Source organism: Cimex lectularius, unplaced genomic scaffold (genome assembly GCF_000648675.2).
Source record: "Cimex lectularius strain Harlan isolate CLEC.00 unplaced genomic scaffold, Clec_2.1 scaffold13, whole genome shotgun sequence".
Classification (NCBI taxonomy): Eukaryota; Metazoa; Arthropoda; class Insecta; order Hemiptera; family Cimicidae; genus Cimex; species Cimex lectularius.
The window spans coordinates 319596-345063 of NW_019392649.1; the positions used below are offsets into that span (position 1 = coordinate 319596).

The 25468-nt window shown below is 33.4% G+C and overlaps 2 protein-coding genes across 8 annotated transcripts; one reads left to right on the forward strand and one right to left on the reverse strand.

Annotated features, from left to right (window-relative positions):
* Positions 1-809: 809 nt before the first annotated feature.
* On the reverse strand, positions 810-17774 carry LOC106664608 (tetraspanin-31). 4 transcript variants are annotated; one of them, XM_014390499.2, is made up of 7 exons: positions 17359-17774; positions 17134-17301; positions 12906-13004; positions 12728-12850; positions 12536-12664; positions 7470-7563; positions 6328-6687 (listed from the first exon to the last, which is right to left on the reverse strand). In XM_014390499.2, exons 1-6 carry the CDS (start codon positions 17416-17418, stop codon positions 7489-7491), a joined length of 654 nt encoding a protein of 217 aa, XP_014245985.1. In that variant the 5' UTR covers positions 17419-17774; the 3' UTR covers positions 6328-6687; positions 7470-7488. The 4 variants fall into 4 exon arrangements, with proteins under 4 accessions (XP_014245987.1, XP_014245985.1, XP_014245984.1 ...); XM_014390501.2 differs by lacking the exons at positions 6328-6687; positions 7470-7563 and adding an exon at positions 810-915; XM_014390498.2 differs by lacking the exon at positions 7470-7563.
* A 1212-nt stretch (positions 17775-18986) lies between these two features.
* Positions 18987-24664, forward strand: LOC106664640 (solute carrier family 25 member 40-like). Of its 4 annotated transcripts, none has more exons than XM_014390555.2 (7): positions 18987-19363; positions 23193-23365; positions 23423-23705; positions 23763-23861; positions 23958-24055; positions 24113-24194; positions 24270-24664. In XM_014390555.2, the coding sequence occupies exons 1-7, from the start codon at positions 19228-19230 to the stop codon at positions 24506-24508; spliced, it is 1110 nt and encodes a 369-aa protein (XP_014246041.1). In that variant the 5' UTR covers positions 18987-19227; the 3' UTR covers positions 24509-24664. The 4 variants fall into 4 exon arrangements, with proteins under 4 accessions (XP_014246041.1, XP_014246042.1, XP_024086319.1 ...); XM_014390556.2 differs by having other exon boundaries at positions 24288-24664; XM_024230551.1 differs by having other exon boundaries at positions 23193-23705.
* The last annotated feature ends 804 nt before the right edge of the window (positions 24665-25468 follow it).

Consider the following 25468-nt stretch of genomic DNA (forward strand, 5'->3'; position numbering starts at 1 on the left):
TGATTGATGAAATAATGAATTGTTAGTCCTTATAAATCCTTATCTGCCAATCCATTAACATTTACCATGGTGTATAATGTTAATTTACTTTGTTTTGTTTACATTTCTTTTTGTTGTTAAATAAACATTATTATTATATATTAGTCCTTATAAAATCTATTGTACTTTAAAATTAATAAATAAGCACATATAACGAAGATTGATATAATTTTCAAATTATTTAAATAATTGTCATACTTATGTAAGACATTATACATCTCAGTTTGTTAAAATGTTATAAATCATTAAACAATAATTAAATAATGGTAGTATTAAAATAATAGCAGCTTTCGCTGATGTCAGATTTCAAAGCAGTCGTTTCTGTTTTCCCTTTCTTTAAAAACTGTTAATTAAGTTGTAACTCCACTGTATATATTATAACAGTATGAATGATTAATCAAAATTAAAAATGAATTATTCATGAAAGAATTATTATGATAAATTGATGAGTGTTGAAAAGAGGATTTTTAATGAATTGGTTCTGCCATTGGCTAATATATGAAAATACTTATTGGGACAGTTTTATGACATTGATTGAAAATTTATTATACTAATAATTTCAGATTTGCAAGTTGTTTAATTATTATTTTTTTAGATTCTTATCATAAATGAAAAGAATCTGCAATTTTTATTATTTATTCTCCTTGCATAATTAAAGTTGAATAATATACAAATTAAGTTAGGATTTTTATAGTTTTTAGATATTTTCCATTTCTTTCTCAACAATACTTTGTGAGGTGTGAACCTGTAGTTTGGTTATTTCCAATCATTTTCATCTGCCTGTTGGTTTTTTCATCAAATCAGCTTCTCGTCTTTTTGCTATCTTCAATTCTAGGGATGTAGTTTTTGTCTCACCCTGTTTATAACCTAGATTGACTAAGGAAAATGAGAAAACAAAATGCATCAGACCAGCTAGTCAATAGGTGGACCAATAATCAAAAAAGGACAACTACCAATACTCATCTTGCTAAATTATAAAAGCCTCAAAAGAATTAAGGGATCAGTGAATTAACTGATCACGGTTTAGTAAAGATGGGTGTGTGAAAATTTGAGGAAGAGGAAATGAGCGTTTTGTCCCTTGCTGCTTGCTCCTATCATCACAATTTGGTGGTGGTTCTCTTATCGTATGAGGAGGCATAAAAATCCATGGCTGAACCGAACTTGTGATTCTTTGTGGTGGCACTTTGACTGTGCTAAATTGAAGAGATTTTAGATGATCATGTTCAGCCCCAAGCTGTCGCTCCTAGTGCTGATTTCATCTTTATGCAGGATGGAGCCCGACCACATACAGCTAGAGTGGAGAGAGCACAATATTCACATTTTGGACTAGCTAGCATGTAGCCCCAACCTCAATCCCACAGAGCATATATGGGACCAGCTAGGGATGGCCATCGGAGGCCATCCAAATCAGCCTAAACTTTGGAGGAGGTTGAAGAAGCGCTAATGGAAGAGTGAGAATGACTGCCACAAGAAAACATTTCCAGGCTTGTTCAGAGCATGCCTCACCATTTACAAGCTGTCATCAAGAGCCACAGAAGTAACACTGGGTACTAACAGCCGTGAAGTTACAAACCATCACATTTTTGTTTCCAAATTTTTCGTTGTTTTAGCACTTTTTGTGTTTTTTCATCAATAAAAGAAAAAATTATGAAACATGTCAAAAATAAACCATTTTAAAAACCAATCAATTCTTTCAGTGATCCCTTAATTCTTGTGTATATACTGTCATATAAGATTTAATGAATGAATGATTCATTACTAAATTATTAATGATTATGCTAAATAGGTGTGTTGAAAAGAGTAACAAAGCTTTCATATTCACACAATAAATCATAATTTTTAATGAACCAGTTTCACCGACAGCTACTATCATATGAATTTACATATTAGGATAACTTGACCTCAGTGGGCATTTATTATCTTGAGAATTTTAAATTTTAGAATTGCAACTGCATCAGATATACGACAGACTATTAGAGAACTACCTCCTTGAAAAGCTCCAGGATATGATTTAATTGCAACACAAATATTACATAATTTGTCCCTCCGAGTTTTACTTTTCTTCACATACCTACACAACGCTATACTCAGGATCACATATTTTCCATTGCAATGTAAATTGTCAATAATTAAAATGATTCAAAATCAAATAAAACTTCTGATCTTTCTAGTTCCTATGATCCCATTAGTCTCCTATCTATGCTTGCCAAAATTCTAGAAAAACTCCTTTAAAGATTACTGCTCATAGTTGAAAATCGTAATATTATTCATCATCATCAATTAGAAATTCGTTCATTTCACTCGACAACTCAGCAGGTGCTACATTCTTGATTTAGAACAGGCTTTCGATCTAGTCTACATTTGGGCTTACTTTGAACATCCTTCTTCATGCGTACTATCTCATACTAAGAGCATATCTGACAGACCAATTTTGTCGAGTCCGTCAGGGAACTGAATTTTCACCTTACGTACACGTTAGGGAGGGTGTTCCTCAGAGAAGTATACTTGGCCCATTTCTATTTTCAATATACACTGCAGATAATCCTACACATGTTAATATTTCAAAACACTTTCACTGATGACACTGCAATCCTTGCACATAATTTCTACCCTCTATAATCTCTCAATACTTATAACAAAACCTGAATGTGCAATGCAGTTCACAAAATAGTAAATGAAATAAACCTAAAGGAAACCGCACAGACAAATTTTACCCTGGATAAAAATATCTATGCCCAGTTAGGTAATGGAACCCTATTGCCTACCACTGACCTTGTGCGTTATCGTGATGGACTTTTCATGGATAAACGACAGACTTGGAGTGGTAATACCCACACTCTATGAGCTATAACAAAAAATTATGTCCATGCTCTCCCTTCCATGCTACAGGCAGGAAAGCGAGGACAGATAGTTCAGTCTAGCCTAGGCATTGGAAGAAAAACAATAAGAAAAAAAATCTAGCTGAAAGCCAGTTAAATCAGATTTGTATACACTTTGATTTTTATTAATATAAATTATTTCTGTTGTATGGCCCATTTTCATTTGTTTTTGTTTTGTTTTTTTGGTATTTTTCCATTTTGGTTATCAAGGTTGATTGTTTTAATTTTGACCTTCAGGCCCATATTATTCCCATAATATCTAGTTATTTTTATATTGTTAGTTTGTAAGCAAAGGTTCATTTTTTGTTGTTTTATATATTTTATATAACGTATCTTAATACATTTTTTTATTTTAAAAGAAACAAAATAGAGTTGTCTGTCTGCAATTGTGTTTCTAATTTATTTCCAAATAAAATTCCTTTGATTTTGAGGCAGATCACCGGCCTCAAGGGGGTTAATCAAACCTTAAAAGATGGAATATAATCATTCCCTTAAAGGACCCACAATAGAGCATAGCGAAAGACAGTATTAAAAACTGGGGCATGAAACAATTCCTTAGGGAGTGAAATTTATCCCCTGGACACAGGCAATCGAAAGAGTTTGTTAAGGCCAGCAGAATCGAAATGGCTATTCTCTATCTCAAGGAAGGGAATTAGGAGGCTGATAGGTATTCTGACGGGCCACTGCCCACTGAGAAGACACCTCTTCGTAATGGGTATCCTACCAGATCCCTTTTGCCGTTTTTGCGAAATAAAAGAAGAAACAGCAAGGCACTACCTCGCAGAGTGTGATAGGTATGCTAGGTCTAGATTTGAAATCTTTTAAGGAGAGGACATCATCAATTCACTCCCCGAGATTAAATGGTCAAAAATCTAGGGGCTTGTGAACAGGCCCAAGAGATTTATGCAGGACACGTGAGCCGACCAAGTCCCGGACCTTTTAGGGATGGGGTATGAGTCTACCCAGGCATTTAACCCCTCGGGTCTTGGTCGCCCACCCTGCATAACATATATAATCCCCACACAAGATTGAAAAAACAAGAAACAAACAGACATTATAAATTTATATTATGTGTAGTCAGGGTACATGATATTCCACCTTCGACCCTCTTTCATTCACATTCACACAAACTACACAGTTATGCAATAATTATATACAACTCTGATGCCCAAGTCTTTTTGTCGGGTGCCATGCCTACTTGCTCCCTATAAGAGGCCAAGGCATGGCACTACTCAAGGTGGTAGTGTGACATACTGAGCGACCTTTCTCTATAAGCAGGACTATTGCTATTATTATTGATGTCAAATGGGCATGAAAATTGATTTGTATATCAACTTATGATTTGAGGCTAGATTCATGTATTAAAGTAAGCAGCATCTAGACTCCTGAGTAGGATTCGTTTAAGGTTTTGTATACATGGGCATTCCAGGTTAGCTGCCATATATGAATATTCCAAGATTTTCTTTGGTGATTGATCAGCCTTCTCAGTTTAAATATATTTTTTTCTTTCCAAAAGGTAGATTGGGGATGAGGCCAGGAAGACAGAAACAACATTTGTTTGGTGGACTCTACCGGCTATCTGTTATCCACACATGTACCTGTTCATATAGTATAACGATTTTTTTTCGAGTTAGTAATTAAGGAAAATTTTAAAAATTGTATATTTGAAAATTTACTTATGGTTATTTGTTAATACAGAGTCCTGATGAAGGCGATATATTCTGCCAAAAGCTCGACAAAATAAATGTTTATGTCTTCCTGGCCTCATCCCCAATCTACCTTTTGGAAAGAAAAAAATATAATATTCCAAGAGATTACAGATTTTCACCCTGGTCCCTGCTGTTCCACTCAATTTCAGCACTTGGCATTTTTTAACGTTTCTGTATCTGCTATTGTGAACTTTCCAATTTTTTAAAGAAAATATTCCTCTTGTTCACAAAAATGAGGTTTCTTATAAGACAGAATAGAACTTTGTAATCTTTTACAGTGTGATGAGTGGCTTCCTCGATAATTCTGAATAAAAACCACCCTTCAAAGAAATCAAATTTGCATGTGATTTTCAATTGAACTTTTGGTTTTCCTTACAAACAACAACAATACGAGTGGAGACACAAAATATATATTTTACAACTTCAATTACAAAGGCTGTTTAATCTAAAATACATAAGTCACAAATTATTTTCTAATTTTGTATCGTCTAAAAAGCCAGTTAATAAAAAAAAATATTCGATTGTTGATCAAGTGAGTTATTTACTTAAAAAGCTAATAAGTAAAAACACCAATTGAAGAAAGGTCATTCGGTGGAATGTCCATTTGAAAATAATTATATATAATTACATAATGTAACTTAATCACATTCATTATTCATAAAAGTTTAATTACTAAAAAGCATAAAGTCGAATATATTGTCTCATGATATAGCGTTTACATTTAATTTTGGATAATATTTAACAATTCGGCTTGAAATTTATTAATTCAATCGATAAGGGTGTTTGATATTGATTAATGAAGCGTTATATACAGTTTTACACAATTTTATGATAAAGAATATTTATACACACCAAAATTTTATTTATATAAGGAAGAGCCGAATAATCACAAATTAAAATATATTTCGTTATGTTGTAATTTTAGAATGGGTCGATTATGTCTTATACCAAACTATATACTGTTGTTAAATATAGTCTAAAATCCCGATGAATAATGCACCTTTGAATATAATCTTTACTAATCAACTGTACTTGAAATTAGACAAACTAAAAAATTATTAATTTTCATTTGATTATATCATATAATCTTAAATTTGATTTAAATATAATGTTGTTTTAAAAAATTATCACATTGAGTTTTAGGTTTTAAAAAAATATTTTAAAAAAATGACTTGTTTTGATTAAAATAAATGCTTGTAAATATTACTGTTAGGTAAAAATGAATTAATATTAATACCCTTTAATTAAGCTGTTAGAGAATTTGAAGGGTGCTTAATAAATTAATCATACTTGTTCCTGAAATGGCTGTTTTCACCTTACTCATGATTGTTAAGCAACCGTCAATGCAGTGAGAAGAAATGAGTCAGGTGATATAGCCACAACTACTCTAATAAAACACAAAAGTTTTTTTTTTTCTTTTCTACACATACATACATTATTGATATCGTATCCCTGCAAAAGTGCACACTTATCACAATAATTACACATTATTATTGGCAATGGTACCGACTAGAAAAATCAAAGGAAAAAAATGTCATTTCCTAAAATATAAACGTGATGTAAAGAAGTAGTGAGTAATTAAATTAGGGCTAACCGAACGCAAGAGATAAGCTCCTGACCAAGATCAGTTACTCTAGTATTACAAAATTAGTTCACAATAAAATATTTCACTTCTTTAACTTTTCTCTTAATTTTTTTTCTTTTTTTTACAAGCAAAATATTTCAGTCAAAGTTATCCTGACAATTAGCAGTAATTAAGCCTAATTAAAATTATTATAAATATTTTTAAAAATCTCACAATGTAAAAAAAATGAGAGGAATTAAGATATGGCTCTGGATTCGTATTTGTAAACTTAACTAATTAAGTCAGGATATTTTTTTTTTATTTAAAACATTCCCCCTTAGTATTATAACGAATTCTGTGACTTATAATCGGTGGTGACGGGTGGGCCAATGTTAGTGTACCGGTAGTTTCTATGCCGTGAAAACAAAGTTTTGGCAAAATCTATGTCTGGGTCTATTTGGTTACGGTACCGGAAAGCGAGCATGATTCCAATCACCTGAAATAACACAAATTAGATTGAAGTCAGTTTGAAATCGGCTATACACAAAGAAAAATTTACATGCAATACATAAGTCTCTCATCAGACGTACAGAACTTATCGCAATATTGAATTAATTATGTTTTTTTTTCTGTTTTTTTTAAATATCATGAGGCCTTAGTCTTTGTTGATACCACAGTTTTACCCTAGTAAAATAAAACAATAAACTCAATGTTTTCTCTTCAATTTTGATATTTTTAAATTATCAATGTTTATTTATTAACCTTGATTTAAAAATATCGTGATTTACCAGATATAAAATAAATAAACAAAATTAAAGCATAAGCTTCTAAAAATAAATGAATAAGTTCAGCTAAATGAGTCATGTTATTCTACTCATTCTATTTCAAGTTAGGTTAAACTCAACATTTACCTATTTGTAATATAATTATTACAGTAAGCTATAAAAGTATTCAAACTGTGGCTATAAAGCAAAATTTTGTAAAAACAAACTCCCAAAAATGAAGTTTAGTTTTAAAAAGAAACGAAAAAAAAAAGAAGATATAATTTCCATCCTGCCTTCAGCAGTTGGTTGCATTAAATATCGCTTGAGATTTTCATTTAATGATCTACTCTTCTAGAAGCAACTGCAACGTACGCTCATGCAGGATGGAACAAGCAGACCTAGCATGCAAGGATGTCAGTAGGGTTAGTAAGGCTAATGGACCGTGTTAAAATAAACGCCAGCTTATTTGAACAGGGTCGTTAATAATACTAAGTGAGTTAGTGAAGTGACCAACCACCGAGTGGAGTTAATGGTTAAAGGAAAGCACGTGGATTTGCACGGGGGTCCTTCTGGTTTCGATAACGTACAGTCAACCAAACACCCACAAACTGTGAACATCAACCAAAATTCAATTGAGAAAAATTATCTAGAAATAAATAGATACATGGTTAAATTTTAAACACATTGAAAATTTGCCTGAGAATTATGATCTCAATGTTAATTGAAACATTTAAAAACTTGACAATTTGTTCAGATATGAAAAATGTTTTGAAGAGGTTCATTTAGAACGAATAATAAAAAAAAAAGCTTAAATTAAAAACCAACCTAAATCACTTTAAGAACAATGAACAAAACAAAAAAAAAAAATTATAATCAGGAGAAGAAATGAGTAATAAGCTTCCTTAAACATTACTCACTTTTATTTAAGCACATGATCAAATATAGATATATTGTAAGGGTGAGTAAAAATGACCACTTTTCTAGGGGGGGGTGCAATATAAGAAGTCATATCAACCCCCTTGGGGTGCTGATGTTTTTTAAAAAAAGATCATTAATTGTTATGGCTACCAATGCCCTTATTGCTACTATCATTTTAGCCCCTTTTTTTTTGGGGGGGGGGAAGCAGTAGCCAAGGGGTTAGTGTCACTCTCAGCTCGTAAACCCCACAGTTGTAGGTTCGATTCCCACCAACATCCCTAGAAATTTCTTTCAAGCTCCCTACAACTTTACCAAAAAGTATGAAATACTGATACCAGAGCAGGAATAATAGGCCAAAGTTATACCATTAAAGGCAAACTCCTACTGGTATACCGACGGCTCCGAAATCGACAAGGGTACGGGAGCTGGAGTCTTCGGGATGAACCCAAGGACTGGTAAGCCTACACAAATATGCTAGTTTTCCTGTCTGAAATCATAGCAATTGAACAATGCACCAGAGAAATAAAAAGGCTAGGAATACATTCTCAGAAGATAGCCATTTTCTCTGACAGCCTGGCAGCACTTAGTACTTACTAGCCTCATGCGAGGTGAAGGCAAAGAGTGTTTGGAACTGCATGGAGGCTCATGTCCCAAAAAGGGGGCCAACAGACTCTCTGGGTCCTGAACCCTGCTGTGGCACTGAGATTCTTTGAATTGATTCATGTTGCGGGGCAAGACAAAGAACAGTGTTCAGACAAAGATTCAGTTCACATTCATCAGTGCCTGCGAAAATGACGGAAGAACTAGCTCTCTCAGGAATTTCCCTTGTTCTTTTTTGCATTGTAAGTAGTACATCCAATCGGAGATGCATGAAACGCCCAAAAAGACGGTGGGTTCGACAAATATTTCACGGCAGGAATCAGCACGGGAAAAATCTTTTAGACACATTGAGATTAAATGATGGCGCAGGGTTCAGAAATTTTTTGTGGATGTCCCTGACTGATTTTGAAACCATTTTAATGAAAGTTGGCGGTCAAATTTCCAATAAAGATACCAACTTTTGAGAATCTATCTCTCCGGCCAACAGATTAGCTGCCACTCTTCGGTTCCTAGCGAGTGGAGACTCGTATACAAGCCTCATGTACACCTTCAGGATTTCAAAACAAACGTAACTGTCCTTTTAAAGTGTGTATTTTATTTTTTTTTTCCCAATTTCAGCGACGGAAACACTGAATTTTTGGGCTAAACAGTTCAATGTTTGGTTTTCAATTCCCGACTTCTGTATTCCACGAATGATACTTCCTATAAACACCAATGGGAATGCATGTCTTCGATACTGTAATGTCAACTCGGTACTCCACAACATTATACAAGATTACATTACTTTATACAAGACACTGTCAAAATCTTCAAGAAAACACTCACCACAACGTCAACTAAACAAATGAAGCAAGTGCGCTTGTTCTGATTCACGTCCACACTGGCAAATGTTGCACAACATTGAGTCAAAGAATCCCATATCGGATGGGATTCAAGAGTCCAAAAATGCTAGCCCGCAACACACCAGATTCATTGCAACAATGAGTCAGGGCAGCCCGGACTCATGCTAGATGCAGCCGAGACTCTCCGGAGATTCAAAGAGTCGACTCAAAGAATCCCAGTGCGTCCTAGGCTTTAGCAGCCTGTCACAAAAGATACATTTTAAAATGAGTCCAAAACTTGGTGAAATAATACAACAGGTATGAGGCAAGCGAAGAGATTCATAGAAGGACCATCTGCAAAACTTACAAAAGAAAATTACTGGAAAGCAACTACATGTAATATCCCTTATTCCAATTATTCATAAATATTTTATTTTAAAAGCTTTTCCGCTTGTACCGACTCCCAAGATAAGACATTACCAACACCCTTCACTCCCATCATTGCTAATTCCCTCCTAGACCTCCCATCAGGGTATATAATACGAATGATTGTAATATTTGACAAGTCTGTTTCCCGTAAGCTCTCCACTCCTGCAGCTATTAATTTCTTAATACAGAAGTTAACTTTTTCCTCTGCCCGTGTAAGTTTACTTCTACCCCAGTCTCCACCCTATAATCCTGACGTTGGTTATCACATACAACCGAACCAGGATTTTGGTTGCACTCCTGACAGGGCACTGCCACTTAGGAAGGCACATGTACCGGATAGGAGTACAAACAAGAAACAGCAGATACTGCCAAGAAGAGGAGGAGACCACAGAACACATTTTATGTTTTTGCAAAGGTATATGTAGCTGCAGTTGCAACTAGGAAAGAAAAACCACAAGATTCTACACCAAGAAACTTATGGCAAAGCTTTGTAGGCTGGTTAATAACCTGAAGCTGTCCAATAAGTTATAAATAACAGAAAAGCACAATAGATCTATTTAGGTCGACGTACGGTAGGCCTTGTGGCCATGTCCTCTATCCCTGTCCCCCCCCCTAAAAACATACACAAATTAATATGCATTCTCTGGCTAATATGTAAAAAAAGTCTTTTATTCATTTCTTTATTTTTTAATTGAGTAACTGAGCTATCTGCATAAAGCGCTATAATGAGATAGTACAAAAGAAAAGGAGAAAAATTAAGGAAAAAAAGCTATCCAGTGACAACACTCCTAAATCAGAAATCATCGCTTAATCACTTGCACTCTTTGAGAACAAGTCACGTGGCCACTATCTTTTTAGATGTCCAGAAAGAAGAAAAAGATCGGGAGGAAAGTAATCAGGGATTAAAGTGGGATTGTAGGTCAGTGTGTAATTTTTTGTAGCTGGATTTTTGCAAATTCATTTAAAAGGGGAATATTTAGCTCATTATGGATGGTACTATTGGAAGCAAAGAAACATAAGCATTGATGATGGTTCTAAGGATTTATGATTGTAGGATCTGGAATCTGCGGAGATTGAAAGTTTTGATTGAAACAAAAGTTATATGTCGTCCTTATTGGTTTCAGTATTGAGTTGTACGAGTATTTTGTTGTCAAGGAAAAGTTTATATCTGTTGTTTTTTAAGTAATGTATCGTCAGTTCACTTCTATCCTTTAAAGTATTATAACAGGATTACAGGTGAGTCATTTGTCTAGATACAGCTCTAGATAGTGGATGATGTTTTTAGTGGGATCGGGGATAAGGTTATAATAAATTGAAGTAGATACGACAGAGGGTAAAGATTATGTTTTGGGACTTTGCGCTATTTGGTTTGATACCTTGATTCGCAATTTTTTGAACCATTATTCAATTAAATATGTCTGGAGGGTTCGGATAGCTGTGACAAGGTCGGAGTTAGAGAAAAGAATGGCAGTTTCATCAGTGCAGATAATGCTATTAGGATGGGAAGAGATATCAGCATTACACAGAGAACAGTAACAGGCTGAGGATGCTACCCTGAGGGACTCCCACGTCACTAAAAAGGTAATACTGCAGCACCATCATAAAAGAAAATAACTGCAAAGAGCACATCTTTCCTCTGCTAATTTAAAGAGTAAAATACTCAATGAGCAGAATCTCTTTCAGAAAAAGTGACAATATAAGCAAACCTACAAAGGGAGAAAAAGAGAAAAGATTGTCCGGGTCTGCTGTGAACAGCTGAGAGACTACTGAGGCCGACCCTGCATAAAGCTTTTCAAACTGTCAACCATTAAAAAGACATAAAAAGCAAATGGTGCATTAGAGAAGTTTGACAAAATCTCACCATGCAGCAGCTGAGCATCGCTTGCCCAATTTCAAATCAAAAGAATTGTTAATTGTTTGATGAATGTGAGGGAATTTTTTTTAACAAGAAAACACCCAGAGGATTTCCAATAAAACAAAAACTTTGTTTAATATTATGGAATCTACCATATTAGTCGTGACCTTGTTTCTTGAGACGACTGCCTCATCCTGAATTTGTGCCTGTAATGGTAGGCACCAAAATGAAATAAGACTTTTCTTCCAATTTAATAGGAGTGATAATGTCAGAGAATGAGCAGCTGACCTCAATATTGTAATCAACCATAATCAATTACAATGGATCTTTATTATTTTCTACGGTCAAAAATATTTGTTGTAAATATAAAAAATAATAATTAAAAGATAATCTATTCTTTTACTCACCCTAATATTTTAAATTAAACTATGTTTCTTTGCATTTAAAAAAGAAGATTTATGTTATTTTTTGCTAAATTTCTAATGCTCTCAAGAAAACAAACCATCAGTACAAAGTATAACAATACAAAATCGTCATGATAAAGCAAATTATGTTGATTGTTTCAAAATTACGTTTTATATAGAAACAAGAAACTTAAATAATTTTTTTCCAGTTTTTAAAAGTTGAAAACAGATTAATTTAATTTATTTTGTAAAGAGTAATGTTAGTAATAAAAAATTGAAGATATTATATTAACAATTTATTAAAGGATTTTTTAGTAATGTTATTCAAAAGAAAAACGGAAAGCATAACCCATGCAAAAATCTACAGTGCTCGCACAGAAAAGGTCTTTTTTTTAAGACTGCTTTAAAAAATTTAATTAATATTACTCTTACCCAAAAGAAAACGCACACTATGCAAGAATGTCAAAAATGTACCGTGCTTTTGACTACTTTTTGTGTAACTATTACGAAATGTTAGTGACTAAAGATGGTTTATTTTGTTGTGAAAACTAACCTCGGTAAAACTGAAGAAGAGTCCGATCCCTCCGCAAAGTTTAAAGGCGTAATTGATCGTAGACTGGAGTTTGAACATGCAAGGCGGGCAAGTACAATCATCTCGAGAGCCGAACGGACAGCAAGAAAGCTGAAAAAAAAAAAAAAATTTAACGGTCAATTTTTTTTTCTTTTGGAAATAATCATGACTCACATCTTTAATACAAACGGGATGGCCCATCGAGTCATTGAGCGCATGGGGCTTATTGTCGAAGCCACAGCAGCTGAAAGTCCTCTGAACTTTAATTTTAAGCTCGTCATCGACTTGTCCCCAACCCTGAAAATGTTTCGAAATTAAAGTATGTTTAAATACAATGTAAACTTTGAAGTACTTTTTCAGCCAGTTGTTTTTGTTCATCCATGTCCACTGCAAGACAAGCGCAAGCTACACTAAACTGCACAAGAAGAAGAAGGAACAAAATTACCATGTACTATGCATAAATTAAGGTCTGATATAGTAGTACTTCACTTGATAACAAATTAAAAACATCTTATTTTATAAATTACCAACTCCACGGTTCATGTCTTCTCTATTGATGGGTTGAAAAATTCCAAGTTCTCTGTGGTAGAAAACCTTTATTCAATTTAGTAAATTACATGGATGTTTCGGGCTCCTGGCCCATCATCAGCAACTAAACATACAAGAAAATCGGAAATTACTGATGGGTGTGCCTTCAGATTGGGAATTATACAAGATTTCTCTATGTTTAATTTCTGATGATGGGCCAGGAGCCCAAAACATCCATGTAATTTACTAAATTGAATAAAAGTTTTCAACCATGGAGAACTTGGAATTTTTCAACCTATCAATAGAGAACAAATTAAAATGAAAAAGCTGTCAATTTGTAACTTTGAGTTTATTAAAATTTAATCTTACATTGCAATAAAAGGTTACACAGTTCCAATCAAACTGAATTCAGAAATTCATTATAAAAACATGTTCAATGTGTCTATGTAATTTATTACAAAGAAATAAACGCTATGTGACAATAAGTCAAAGCCGATATGGCCAAAATAGGCATTAATTTTGAAATATCCAAAAATTAAAAATAAGCAGACTGTACCATTCAATTTATGTGTTATAAGTAGACAATCATACTTTATAATTGACAAATTATTCAGAGAAAACTAGTCAACTTAAGGTTGTAAAAAAATGTGCCAATAAATTTTAAAAAATATGGGATGAAGATGGTATGTCGTTCCAAATTTAAAATGAAATTTATATAGATTTCTTCCCTGAATATTTATATATCAGCAATAATCAATAATAACATCACTAGTTAAAAATGTTTAATGAATGAATCAACAGTAAATACGTGATAAGTGAGATAACTCTGTTTGACTAAAATATTATCGATGTAGAATTGCAAACTGTACTTTCAAACTTGATTCTAGCTCTTCACATTTATTAAATATGTAATTAGCTTTGTACTTTGAAAAATGATATTTGACTAATAAATTCTGAGAAGAAAATTTTCTTAAACTGGATAATTTCTAATTTAGCATAAATTCGCAAATTATTGGCTCTAGAATAGTTTTACCATCAAGAACAACAGACGATGGTGTGAGGCCAGATTTAACCTGGAATTAGAATAATAATTTTGAAAAAGTTTGTTGCCAGTTGACTAGAAAAGCCATTGAGATTGATTTTAAAAAAATACATTTCGGTCAGATTGACAAACTGTTCAAAATTCATTTTTGATGTAAGGAAATCACTTTACTGCAAGTGATGCATGGAAACATGTACAAACATTTTATCAAACGGATCTTTACCTGGGACAAAATTTGGATTTTCAGGCACAATCAGGACAGCAGGGTTACCAGAGCGTTTTACTCTTCTGGACAAAACCAGGCTATTTTTGTGGGGGCATTTTGACAATTTAAAGCTTGATTCAGAATAAATGCAATAAATAAGGTTTTAGATAATGTTGGCAAAAGAAGTTTTCTTTCAACCAAAAATATCTGGCTTCTTTAATCAATCAAAAAATTGTGAATAGTTATCAGCTATAATGTTAATAATTAAAAAATCTTTAAGAGACGGACTAAAAGACACTTAAGTGAGTGTTCACTTCTTTAAGGAAAAACGTTTCAAGAATTACCAGCAAGTGGTCTACCAGGGAGCATAAGATTTGAACTGTCAAAATGGCCATGCACAAATTATCTGTTAATCTACTTCAATCCTTGGAAGAATAAACTGAACAATTAACAAAACTGAGCACGTGTAGCAACAGATAATTTTTCGTATAGTTTCTCCATTCTTTCCTTAACGGGTTTACAGCAGATGATGCCATAGTGGAATCACGAGTGAGTTGTTTCATCAGGTGGAAGATGCCACAGTAGCATCAAGCTCATCAGTATTTTCATATCTATTAAAAATGACCTGGTAGTCAAACAAAATAGGTCACACAGTTAATGTGTTAAGTGGGGTTAGATCTTGTCATTGTTGATGTGAGAAGGGTGACAAAATAAAATTAATATTTTGCCTTTTGGGAGTGGCTTCAACTCTAGAGGAATAGAAGAATGAAACATACAAAAAGAAACAGGGGAGCTAACAAGCACAAAAAGAATTTAAAAAATTCTACCCAATCATGGCAAGTTTGCTGCCTATTTGCAGATAATTTCATCATCAAATACAAGTTCCTGCTATGGTCGTACACCACAAATAGCCCATCATTTACTCACTCTCAACAGATAATACCTGCCAGGATGGTTCTGATCAAAAGTTTAAATTATAAACATAAATACTTACCTAAATACCTTACATAAATATTAATTAATTGAAAGAGGTTATTTAGTCAATCGGAACCTGAAATCTAATGGATTTAATTATAAAGTTTTTCTTAGTCCTTGAGCAAGTAACAATTACTGAATCCAGAATGATAGAAAGAGTTTCAACTCAATCAATTTAATCTTTAAATTTTTAGACAAAGAATAAAAAAGGAAAAAGTCCTGGTCCACCATAGTTTACTACTAACTATATGTTTATTTAAGTAATATTTAAAAAGTGTAAGACTGGTTCTACAAATAATGCAATACGATTCAGAAAACTAAGTAAAATTTTTACGAGACAAGCAGGTGAATTAGTTAGACAAGATTAAAAAAATTTGAGAAATAATGCACACAATCACAAAAGGCCCTGCTCCATTTTTTAGGACAAATTTTACGTCACAAATCACCAAAAAAGATCATTTTATATGTAATAAAAACAGAACGAAAGATTAATTTTGTTAGAGAAGATATCAATAAATCACTGGACTTTTGTAAAGATATCTTCTCAGATGAATTTAAAGTTTAAGATTTTTGGATCTGCTGGACAAAATCAGACAGTGTGATAGAATGGGTGCTACATGAGTGAATTAGTATTCACCGAAGGTATTTTGAATGCTGAACATAATTTTTTTTTTAAAGTTGGAGACAAAAAACCGTACTTATTCCAATGCGACGACCCCACACATACAATCAAAATAATGTATACTCCAAATGGTTTCTGATAAGGGTAGTGTAGAGAGTTTTAGGCTCTGGGTCTGGACATGAGGATTGGAAAAGTCAAAGGAAAAACGTGAGGTAAAACCTAAGTTTTTAATGCCTTATTCCTATTATCGATGACATGATTTCTGAAAGAATAGTTTGAACTAAAAATCAACCAATATCAGAAATGTTATCCACTTCCTCAATAAGAGTGCCTTCAAGATAAACCAAAAGTTACCAGTTTTTTATTTTATTAATTTACAAAATTTTATGCATTTGTAAAAATGAGGTCCCAACAATCAGCCAAGCTTGACACTGATAAAGCTTGAGATCATCTGCAAGGAGAGAGAATGAAGAGGTGGCAAAATGTTTGTTAACATCCATAAAAAATATGAGGAATTCAATTGGCCCTGAGTGGGATTCCTGGGGGTACACCTGAACCAAAGGTATGGGGAAAGAGGAATTCACCATAAACCCAATTGAAAATTTATGGACCATGAAAGAGAGAGAGAGAGAGAGTCATGAGACCTGGCAGTGACACGGTGATCATCCCTGTAGGGTAAAGGTCCTGGGTTTGACAAACTAACAACCAGATGGATTTACAAGAGGGCTTTTATCGGCACCCCGGGGGTTGATATGACCTCTGCTATTGCAAACCCCTGGAGGGGGGAACCTCATAGAATGCTTGGTACAAACCATATTAATTGCAAAGGGTTTGCACATAAAATATTATGTATTATTGAATCGTCTTGTTTGTTGTTCAAAGAAGCCTTTAGCTACATAACAAAATTAAAGAAACAATGATAAAAACCAAATGCATAATTTTTTGCTCCGGAGACTGCAGACAATAAATCTTGCATAAATTTTCGAAGGCCAGTGATTTGAAGAAGATTCTGATACTCCACAATTATGTCATTTTCAAATCATGGTACCAAATGTTAGATAATTCTTTAAAAATTCTTATTCAAACGATTTGGAAAGAAAGAATGTCCCTGTTTATGGTTGGTGTATAAAACTATACAGATTATTTAAATAAAAAAATTGTTAAATAAACATATTGTATGTCCTTTCGATTTTTTGTTGAAAGGATACAAAAAAGAGCATGACTTGGTTGTGCTGGATAGCGCCGAAGAGGCCGAGGATGGAGACGAGGATGAGGAAGATGCCGCAAGCGAGGATGCCGCCGATGATGGGCAAGTTGGTGACGAGAGCGGACGCCCGGCCATAGACGGCGGCCACGATGAGGATGAAGCCGACCACCTGAAAAAGCGGACAATCATCATCCGGTTTGCAAATGCGTAAAAATTTTCAACTCACGACGTAAAGGATGTTGAGTGCGGTGAGAGCGTTCTTCGAACAGGTGAAACCCCCGCACATCTTGAAGGAAGACACCTACCCCACTTTTGGAATTTCCAGTTTATTCGGTTACTTTTCTCTTTTTTGCCCCGACGTCGGCTTTTATGTTATGATGTACAAACCTCGGGAGGTCTAGAAACTAGAAAGTTTTAATAAGCTATTGTGATTACTGATAAGACTAGAGAGTGGGGTGCGGGATCTTCCAACAGCTGTTAGTTTCCAATTGAAGAAAGTGGGGTTGCTCGATCCCCAGATCGATAAACAACTTCTGTAAAGCCCTCGTTTTTACAAACAGTCTCACCAGACATCTAGCTTCCTTTTCAAATAACATCACAACATGTATAATTTTACATTTTCCTTCTTGATTAATCACATGTAAAATGTAATATTCAGTAATGAAATAAGTCTAATTAAATGACTCCATAAAACTTACCATTCATAATTAATTTTTTTATACAAAAAAACAATACCACATACATAATATCTGTTGACTAATTATATAATAAAAAAGAATCAGGAATGAGGCCAATAAGCAAGAAACTCTGTTCCTTCTTTGAGCTTTGATGATCTCCCTACAACCAAGAATCAGTTTCTATGAGACTTACAATTCTTACTTCAACTAGTTCGGGTCAAAAATTGGTCAAATAATGTAGAAATACTTTCTTAAACTAACGAAATATCAAAAGTCCCCAAAAACATCAAAAAAGTATGTATTTTTACCGGTATCTTTTTAAAAAAAACCAATACCCGGACTTGTTTGTTTAATATGTGAAGAAATTATGAGGGATGAGACCAATAAGGACAAAACCACTGTAAATTAATTGGTTGTACAATTGTAAAAATTTCACACAACACCAATGTGACACCACAAGAATAGAATCACACTTTATGCCCTGAAGATGACCCGAATAAAGGTCGAAACGCGGGCAAAAATTTGAAAAGGGTATTTTTCTAAACTACCTCTCCTCACGAATCCAACAATTTATTAAACAATCTTTCACTAAAAAAATACTCTATGCCCCTTCATTGAGCTTTAAATGACTTCAATTCTCAATGCAAAAGGGTCGGTTAAATAAATAAAAAACAAAATATTGAATTTCAATTAATTAATCTTTATGTAACTTATTGGTTGAAATGAAATGTCGAAACATCAACTTTTTAATTTCAACCAATACCTTATATAAAGATTAATTAATTAAAAGAAGTTATTTGGTCAATTGGACCACGAAATAAAATATTGAAATGGTCCGCCCATTTTCGCTTGTTACGTAATAGTAATATGAAAGACATCTGACCAAAGAATAAGAGACCAAGGTGCTAAAATGTATTTTTTAAATTTATTTTTTTGGATATAAATTGTAATGAGTTTTTTAAAATAATTTAAAACAATAGATGAATCATATGGAAGTGTCCTCCGGCAAAATGGCATCTTTCAAGACTCCATTGATTTTAAATATAATTCTATCAATTCGAGTCGAGGTCCGTTTAAAGGATTGTTATTTATAAAAAAGAATTGGTCGAATTTTTTCAACTAGGTTGAATTTCTAGTAAACTACAGTTTACTGGTGTTAAAATAATGCCTTGGGGAAAAGTCATATTGTTTGCTTTGAAGACCTTGGGGAAGGCGAGCGATGGTTATAAGTAGTGGGATGGATTAGTCAAATATTGGGAAAATTTGTTTTAGACAGTTTCACACAAGTTTTAAATGGTGAGGGGAGAATGACAGACGGCGAGACCGGATCCTGGGGAAGTGGAGACCACTTTGGAGCATGCACACCGATTTAAAGCCGTCCGAAACTACTGGTGAACCGGTGACGAGGGTTTTCTGAAATGGTGTTGGAGGGCTTCGGCGCCAAGCAGCCCTGCTGCGACTGCGAGCTGACTCCGGAGGACCCTCAGTTCAGGATCACCCCGACCCAGCAGATGGCCGCCGCCTGTTCTGGCGCTCTTATTACTTCTTTATTCGGTAAGTTGTTAACACTCACATGGCAAAAGGGGACAAAAACTTGTACAGCTGTCCTTGAATTTGTTATATCTTTTCTTTCCAATTTTCTTACTATACTGCAAGGTAAACTTATTACAAAACCATCAGGTCTACAGGTCCTACGATTACTGTGAACCAACTTCTTAAATTGCCTTACCCACATGTTCATCTCCTGCCCAAAAGATTTTCTTTACTAAGTTCAAATTATAAGCAGCTTCTTGAAGCTTTACTGAGTCTTATCTTTTATAATTCAGCTTTGATTAAAATAAATTAATTGCAAAAACCACTTGCAAAAAAATCTGGCTCAGGACAAGTTTTCTTGTTAAGTACAGGTAAAAAGCGATTCTTGTCTCAAATTGGTTTTACTGCAGCCTATCATTTATGTTTGTAAGTTATTTTCCTGGCGCAATTCACTGTCCCTTTAAATTTTAAAAGTCCTTTCATAAAAAATGAGTTAGCAAAAGTTAACCCTTCAACTAATTCATCGGGCAGTCCCTGATGCAGAAATTATTTTCATGCAGGATGTATTGAGTACTTCAAAGCTGACAGCTACCCGGTTCATCATTGGACATGCCTTAAATTGCAGCTAGAATTTACCTTGAAATTTGAAACATACTACCACAAAATAACATTTGGTGAAATTATTTGACTATTCCATGACGCAGAAAATATTTTCACGCATGATTTCTTGGAAATCCAGCTTTTAAGCTGAATCGGTTTATCGCTGAATCTTGCCTTGAAATGCGGCTAGGGTTTACTATTTTTCTTCCTATTATTGCAACCTTGAAGTTTGAAAGTCCTATCACAAAAATAACTTTTGATTAAATTATTTGAGCATTGCATGACACAGAAAATATTTTCACACAGAATTTCTTGAACTTTCCGCGTAAAAGCTGATTCGGTTTATCACTTAATCTTGCCTTGAACCTTAGCTAGAATTTCACAAAAATGAGAGCAAAAATAACTCTCTAAAATAATAATTGCTTGGGGATTACTTAATGCAGAAAATATTGTTGCTGAAATTCACAGTTTTTCTTCCCGTTATTGTAATCTAGAAATTTAAAATGTCATATCGCAAAAATAACATTATACATTCTTGGTTAAATTCCTCGGACAATCCCCGAAGCACAAAATATTTTCATGAAGGATTAATTCAGATGTTCAGCCAAAAAGCTTGGTTTAATCTTGTTTTGATTTGCGCCTAGAATTTACTATTTTTATTCCTATTATTTTAACCTTTAACACAGAGTTGAAAGCAAAAACAATTCTTGGTGAATTACTCAGGCATCCCCTGATGCAGGAATTATTTGTACGCAGAAGTTGTTGAGCAGTTCAGCCTCAAACTTGGCTTATCAATGAATCTTGCCTCGAATTGTTGCCAGAATTCACAATTTTCATCCTATTATTAAAAATTTAACCCTTCAAATAATTTCTTGGACCATCCCTGATGCAAAAATTATTTTTATGCAGGATTTGTTGAGAACTTCTGTCTAAAAGCTCAATGTATCAAGCTCAAGGTTTATCACCAAATCTGTTTGAATTGCTGCTAGAATTTACATTCTTCTAATTATAAAAAATTTAATCCTTCAAATAATTCCTCAGGCATCCTCAACAGAGAAATTATTTTTATGCAGGATTTGTTGAATAATTCAGCCTAAAAGCCGAATACTACTTGGTCTATCAATGAATCTTGCCATGAACTGCTTTTAGAATTTACCGTTTTTCTTCCTATTGTTATAACCTTGCAATTAATGGTCCCAAAAATGGAAGCAAAAATATAAAAATATTGTGTAATGAAATTCAATTCACGACCGTGGGATCTACAAGTTCATAGTTTTTATTAAAATCTACAGGTTGGAAAACAATTCTTAACTTAATAGAATTATGTGTATGGTGTTTAGTGACCGTTAGTCAGTGATTATTCAGAGATCATGAGATGCGGTCTGGTGTGACATAGATATTAGAAAAACATTTTCTTTATCTGCCAACATTTCGATCTTTATTGAAATCATCTTCAGGGCCTGGGATTTATAAACATTGTTTAAATTTTACAAATACAAGTAGGATTTGGAAAAAAATGAATTTATACAATGCCAGAAAATTTTAGATTAAAAAAAATGAATTTATACAATGCTAGAAAATTTTAGATACAAAAATGAATTTATACAATGCTAAAAAAATTTAGATAAAAAAATGAATTTATACAATGCTAGAAAATTTTAGATTCAACAAATGAATTTATATAATGCTAAACAAATTTAGATTAAAAAGTGAATTTATACTATTCTAAAAAAATTTAGATAAAAAAAATGAATTTATACAATGCCAAAAAATTTTAGATTCAAAAAAATGAATTTATACAATGCTAAAAAATACAATGTTAAAAAATTTAGATTCAAAAAAATGAATTTATACAATGATAGAAAATTTTAGATTCAAAAAAATGAATTTATACAATGCTAAAAAAAAATTAGATTGAAAAAATGAATTTATACAATGCTAGAAAATTTTAGATTCAACAAATGAATTTATATAATGCTAAAAAAATTTAGATTAAAAAGTGAATTTATACTATTCTAAAAAAATTTAGATAAAAAAATGAATTTATACAATGCCAAAAAATTTTAGATTCAAAAAAATGAATTTATACAATGCTAAAAAAAAAAAAAAAAGGAATTTATACAATGTTAAAAAATTTAGATTCAAAAAAAGGAATTTATACAATGCTAGAAAATTTTTAGCTTCAAAACTCACTCAAAGTGTTTGTTTTCCGTGTAGATGTGTCATTTTGTCTATCGTGTTGAGAGTGTCAGTGAGATAACAATACAACAGATAAAAATGACACGGAAAACAAACGTTTTGAGGGAGTACAAATACTTTGATTGAATCTAAAATTTTCTAACATTGTATAAATTCATTTTTTTTCTCACATCCTACATGTATTTGTAAAATTTAAACAATGTTTATAAATCCCAGGTCCTGAAGATGATCTCAATAAAGATTGAAGCGTTGGCACGATAAAGAAAATGTTTTTCTGAAACCTACATCACACCAGACCACATCTCACGATCTCCGAATAATTAATAGAATTCCTTGATACGCATCCATTCAGGAAATGTAATCGTACAGGTTATCTTAATAATTCTTATCAAGAATAACTTGGATAAAATGTATTGTCATTATTGTACTTTTTTATCATAGAAGAACCTCAATACATATTTTTGGGAATATAAGATCGTTCAAAAATTTGGTTGAGGAGTTGCATCTTTCAAGAGAGTTATATTGGATCGTGCATCATTGCACGATTCAAAATTTATCGCTGAAATCACCTGAGAAGCATTACAATCCCACAACAAGCTTTATAAATTGTTTACTTTTACAAATAGTAATAAAATTAGTCAACACAAGTTAGTTTTTTGAATTAACAAATTTTTATTTTTTGGTGAATACGCTGGGTCATTTATTGGGTCTGTACACTCATTTGGTTGGACATTAACTGAAACACAGTGTGACTTTGTGCCATCCTAGTGAGATATCATCTCATAGCATAAAGCTGAAACACGTTTGAGTAATATCAAAACCCTCGAGGTGTAGACCCAGTGCCGGTTCAACATACGTTCGCAGATTCTCAGACCAACACCCAAAAGCAAAAAGGCATATGAAATACCACTTTTTGAAAAAAGTATTTTTGATGTAAATTGGGCTAGTTTTTGTATTAAATCATAATAATTGGAAGTATTTGTTTAAATTTAACACTTAGAAAAATGATTTGTAAGGCATCACTAATAAAATGTTTATATTTTATTTACAGTTACACCTTTAGACGTTGTCAAAATTCGATTACAGGCACAACAAAAAACACTGTTGACGAACAAATGTTTTCTATACTGCAATGGCTTGATGGACCATTTGTGCACGTGTGTAAATGGAAATGGCACACAGGACTACTGGTATAAAAGGCCCAGCCATTTCAACGGGACTATTGTAAGTAGTCAAAACCGGCTCCGCCCCGCCAGAGTCAAAACGCCTTTACGTTTCCAGGACGCCTTTGTAAAAATAGCAAAGACTGAAGGTGTACAGTCACTCTGGAGTGGGCTGAGCCCGACGCTAGTGCTTGCTTTGCCTGCCACTGTGGTCTACTTCGTCACATACGAACAGCTAAGGATTAGGTTGGTCGACTGGTCACAGAAAGAAAGAAATGAACCACAACCAATCTGGGCACCCCTCATTGCAGGATGCACTGCGCGACTGTGGGCCGCGACCATAGTGAGTCCGCTCGAACTCATTAGAACCAAAATGCAATCAAAACGGCTAAGTTACTTAGGTTGGTTCTTTCATAATTAAGATTTTTCAATTTTATAAATCGATTTTATTTTTGTAGAAATGCATGAAGCAATAAAGGCTTTGATTAAATACCATGGATGGCAAGGGCTTTGGAAAGGAATTGGGCCAACTTTGTTAAGAGATGTTCCGTTTTCAGGTAATACATTTTTCATTATGCTTGTTTTATTAACTTTTCAAAACAGTTGTTAGTTTTTTAAACAAGTTTGAGTTACACTGTTTAATTTTTTTAAAGGTATTTATTGGGTTACCTATGAGAAATTTAAAACTTTGAACAGGAGTAAGCAAACAAATTTTGCCTTTTGCTTTCTTGGGGGCAGCATTGCAGGAAGTGTAAGTTTATTTTTTCATATTAAAAATTATATTGTGTTAAATGAATGTTACTTCTAGCTGGCTGCATTTGTTACCACACCGTTTGATGTAGTCAAGACGTATCGACAAATTGAGATGGCAGAAAAAGAAATCATTACAGGTGTTTATCCAAAAAAAATCTTAAATTTATTTGTTTATGATTAATCTTTATTATTTGTTTGTTTGTACAAAAAAGGCCGTTATGTTGTTTCAGAACCACCCAGTCTTTCCAAGAAGTCCACTTATTCGGTGATGTCTAATATTTACAGAAGGAATGGCTTGAGCGGACTTTTCACCGGCCTCATGCCTCGAATAATCAAAGTCGCCCCGGCCTGTGCGATAATGGTGGCGACGTTCGAGTACGGGAAGCAGTTCTTTCAAAATCACAACATGAACGAATATAAGAAGAATCATAAGCATAATCATGCCGTTTGAGTTTAGTTCCTTTTCTAAATTTCCATTTCAATTTTAAACGCGTAAGTTCATGTTGAGTTGTAAATACATTTTTGTTTAAAAAAAACAACAAGTTGTTTGATATTGTACACATTCATTTGTAAATAGATCTTTGTAGATTTGGTTTAGCTCACCGTATCTTAGTTTTTTATGTTAAGGTAATAAAAAACGTTCCAACAACCTATTGTTCCTAGTTTTAACAAAAGATTAAATTTTATAACAAATATATATATTTGTTGCATAAAATGTGTATCTATATCAACTTTCCTCAATGGAGAAAACTGTGATTATAACTGAAGTTTTGTTTTATTTTTCATATATGAGAAACTAGGGCTTCCAATGACACTTATTTAGACTGTAATAGTCAATATTTTGATAAATAAACTTTCTTTTTTTTAATTTCAAGGCGTTACTTGAATTCAATACCTAAATCAGAAAAAAAAATACTATAGCAAAGTCCTTGTTATCTCATCCTTGTGATTTTTGCTTTTTAGAACAAACATTTATTGGGCTGAAGTTGTATCTAATGTATAGCAGTATGTGTGGTGATTAGTGACCGTTAATCGATAATTATTCAGAAATCGTGAGATGCGGTCTGGTGTGATGTAGGTTTCAGAAAAACATTTTCTTTATCGTGCCAACGTTTTGATTTTTATTGAGATCATCTTCAGGGCTAAAAGTGTTTGTCTTCTGTATAATTGTGCCATTCTTGCGTGTTGTGTTGAGAGTGCCATGCGAGAATGGCACAATTACACAGAAGACAAACTCTTTAAGCCCTGAAGATGATCTCAATAAAAATCAAAACGTTGGCACGATAAAGAAAATGTTTTTCTGAAACCTACATCACACCAGACCGCATCTCACAATTTCTGAATAAGTATAGCAGTATGGTGTAGTCGGTTGTGTATAAAGACCTCGCACACCCTTCCTTTCCTATCCTTA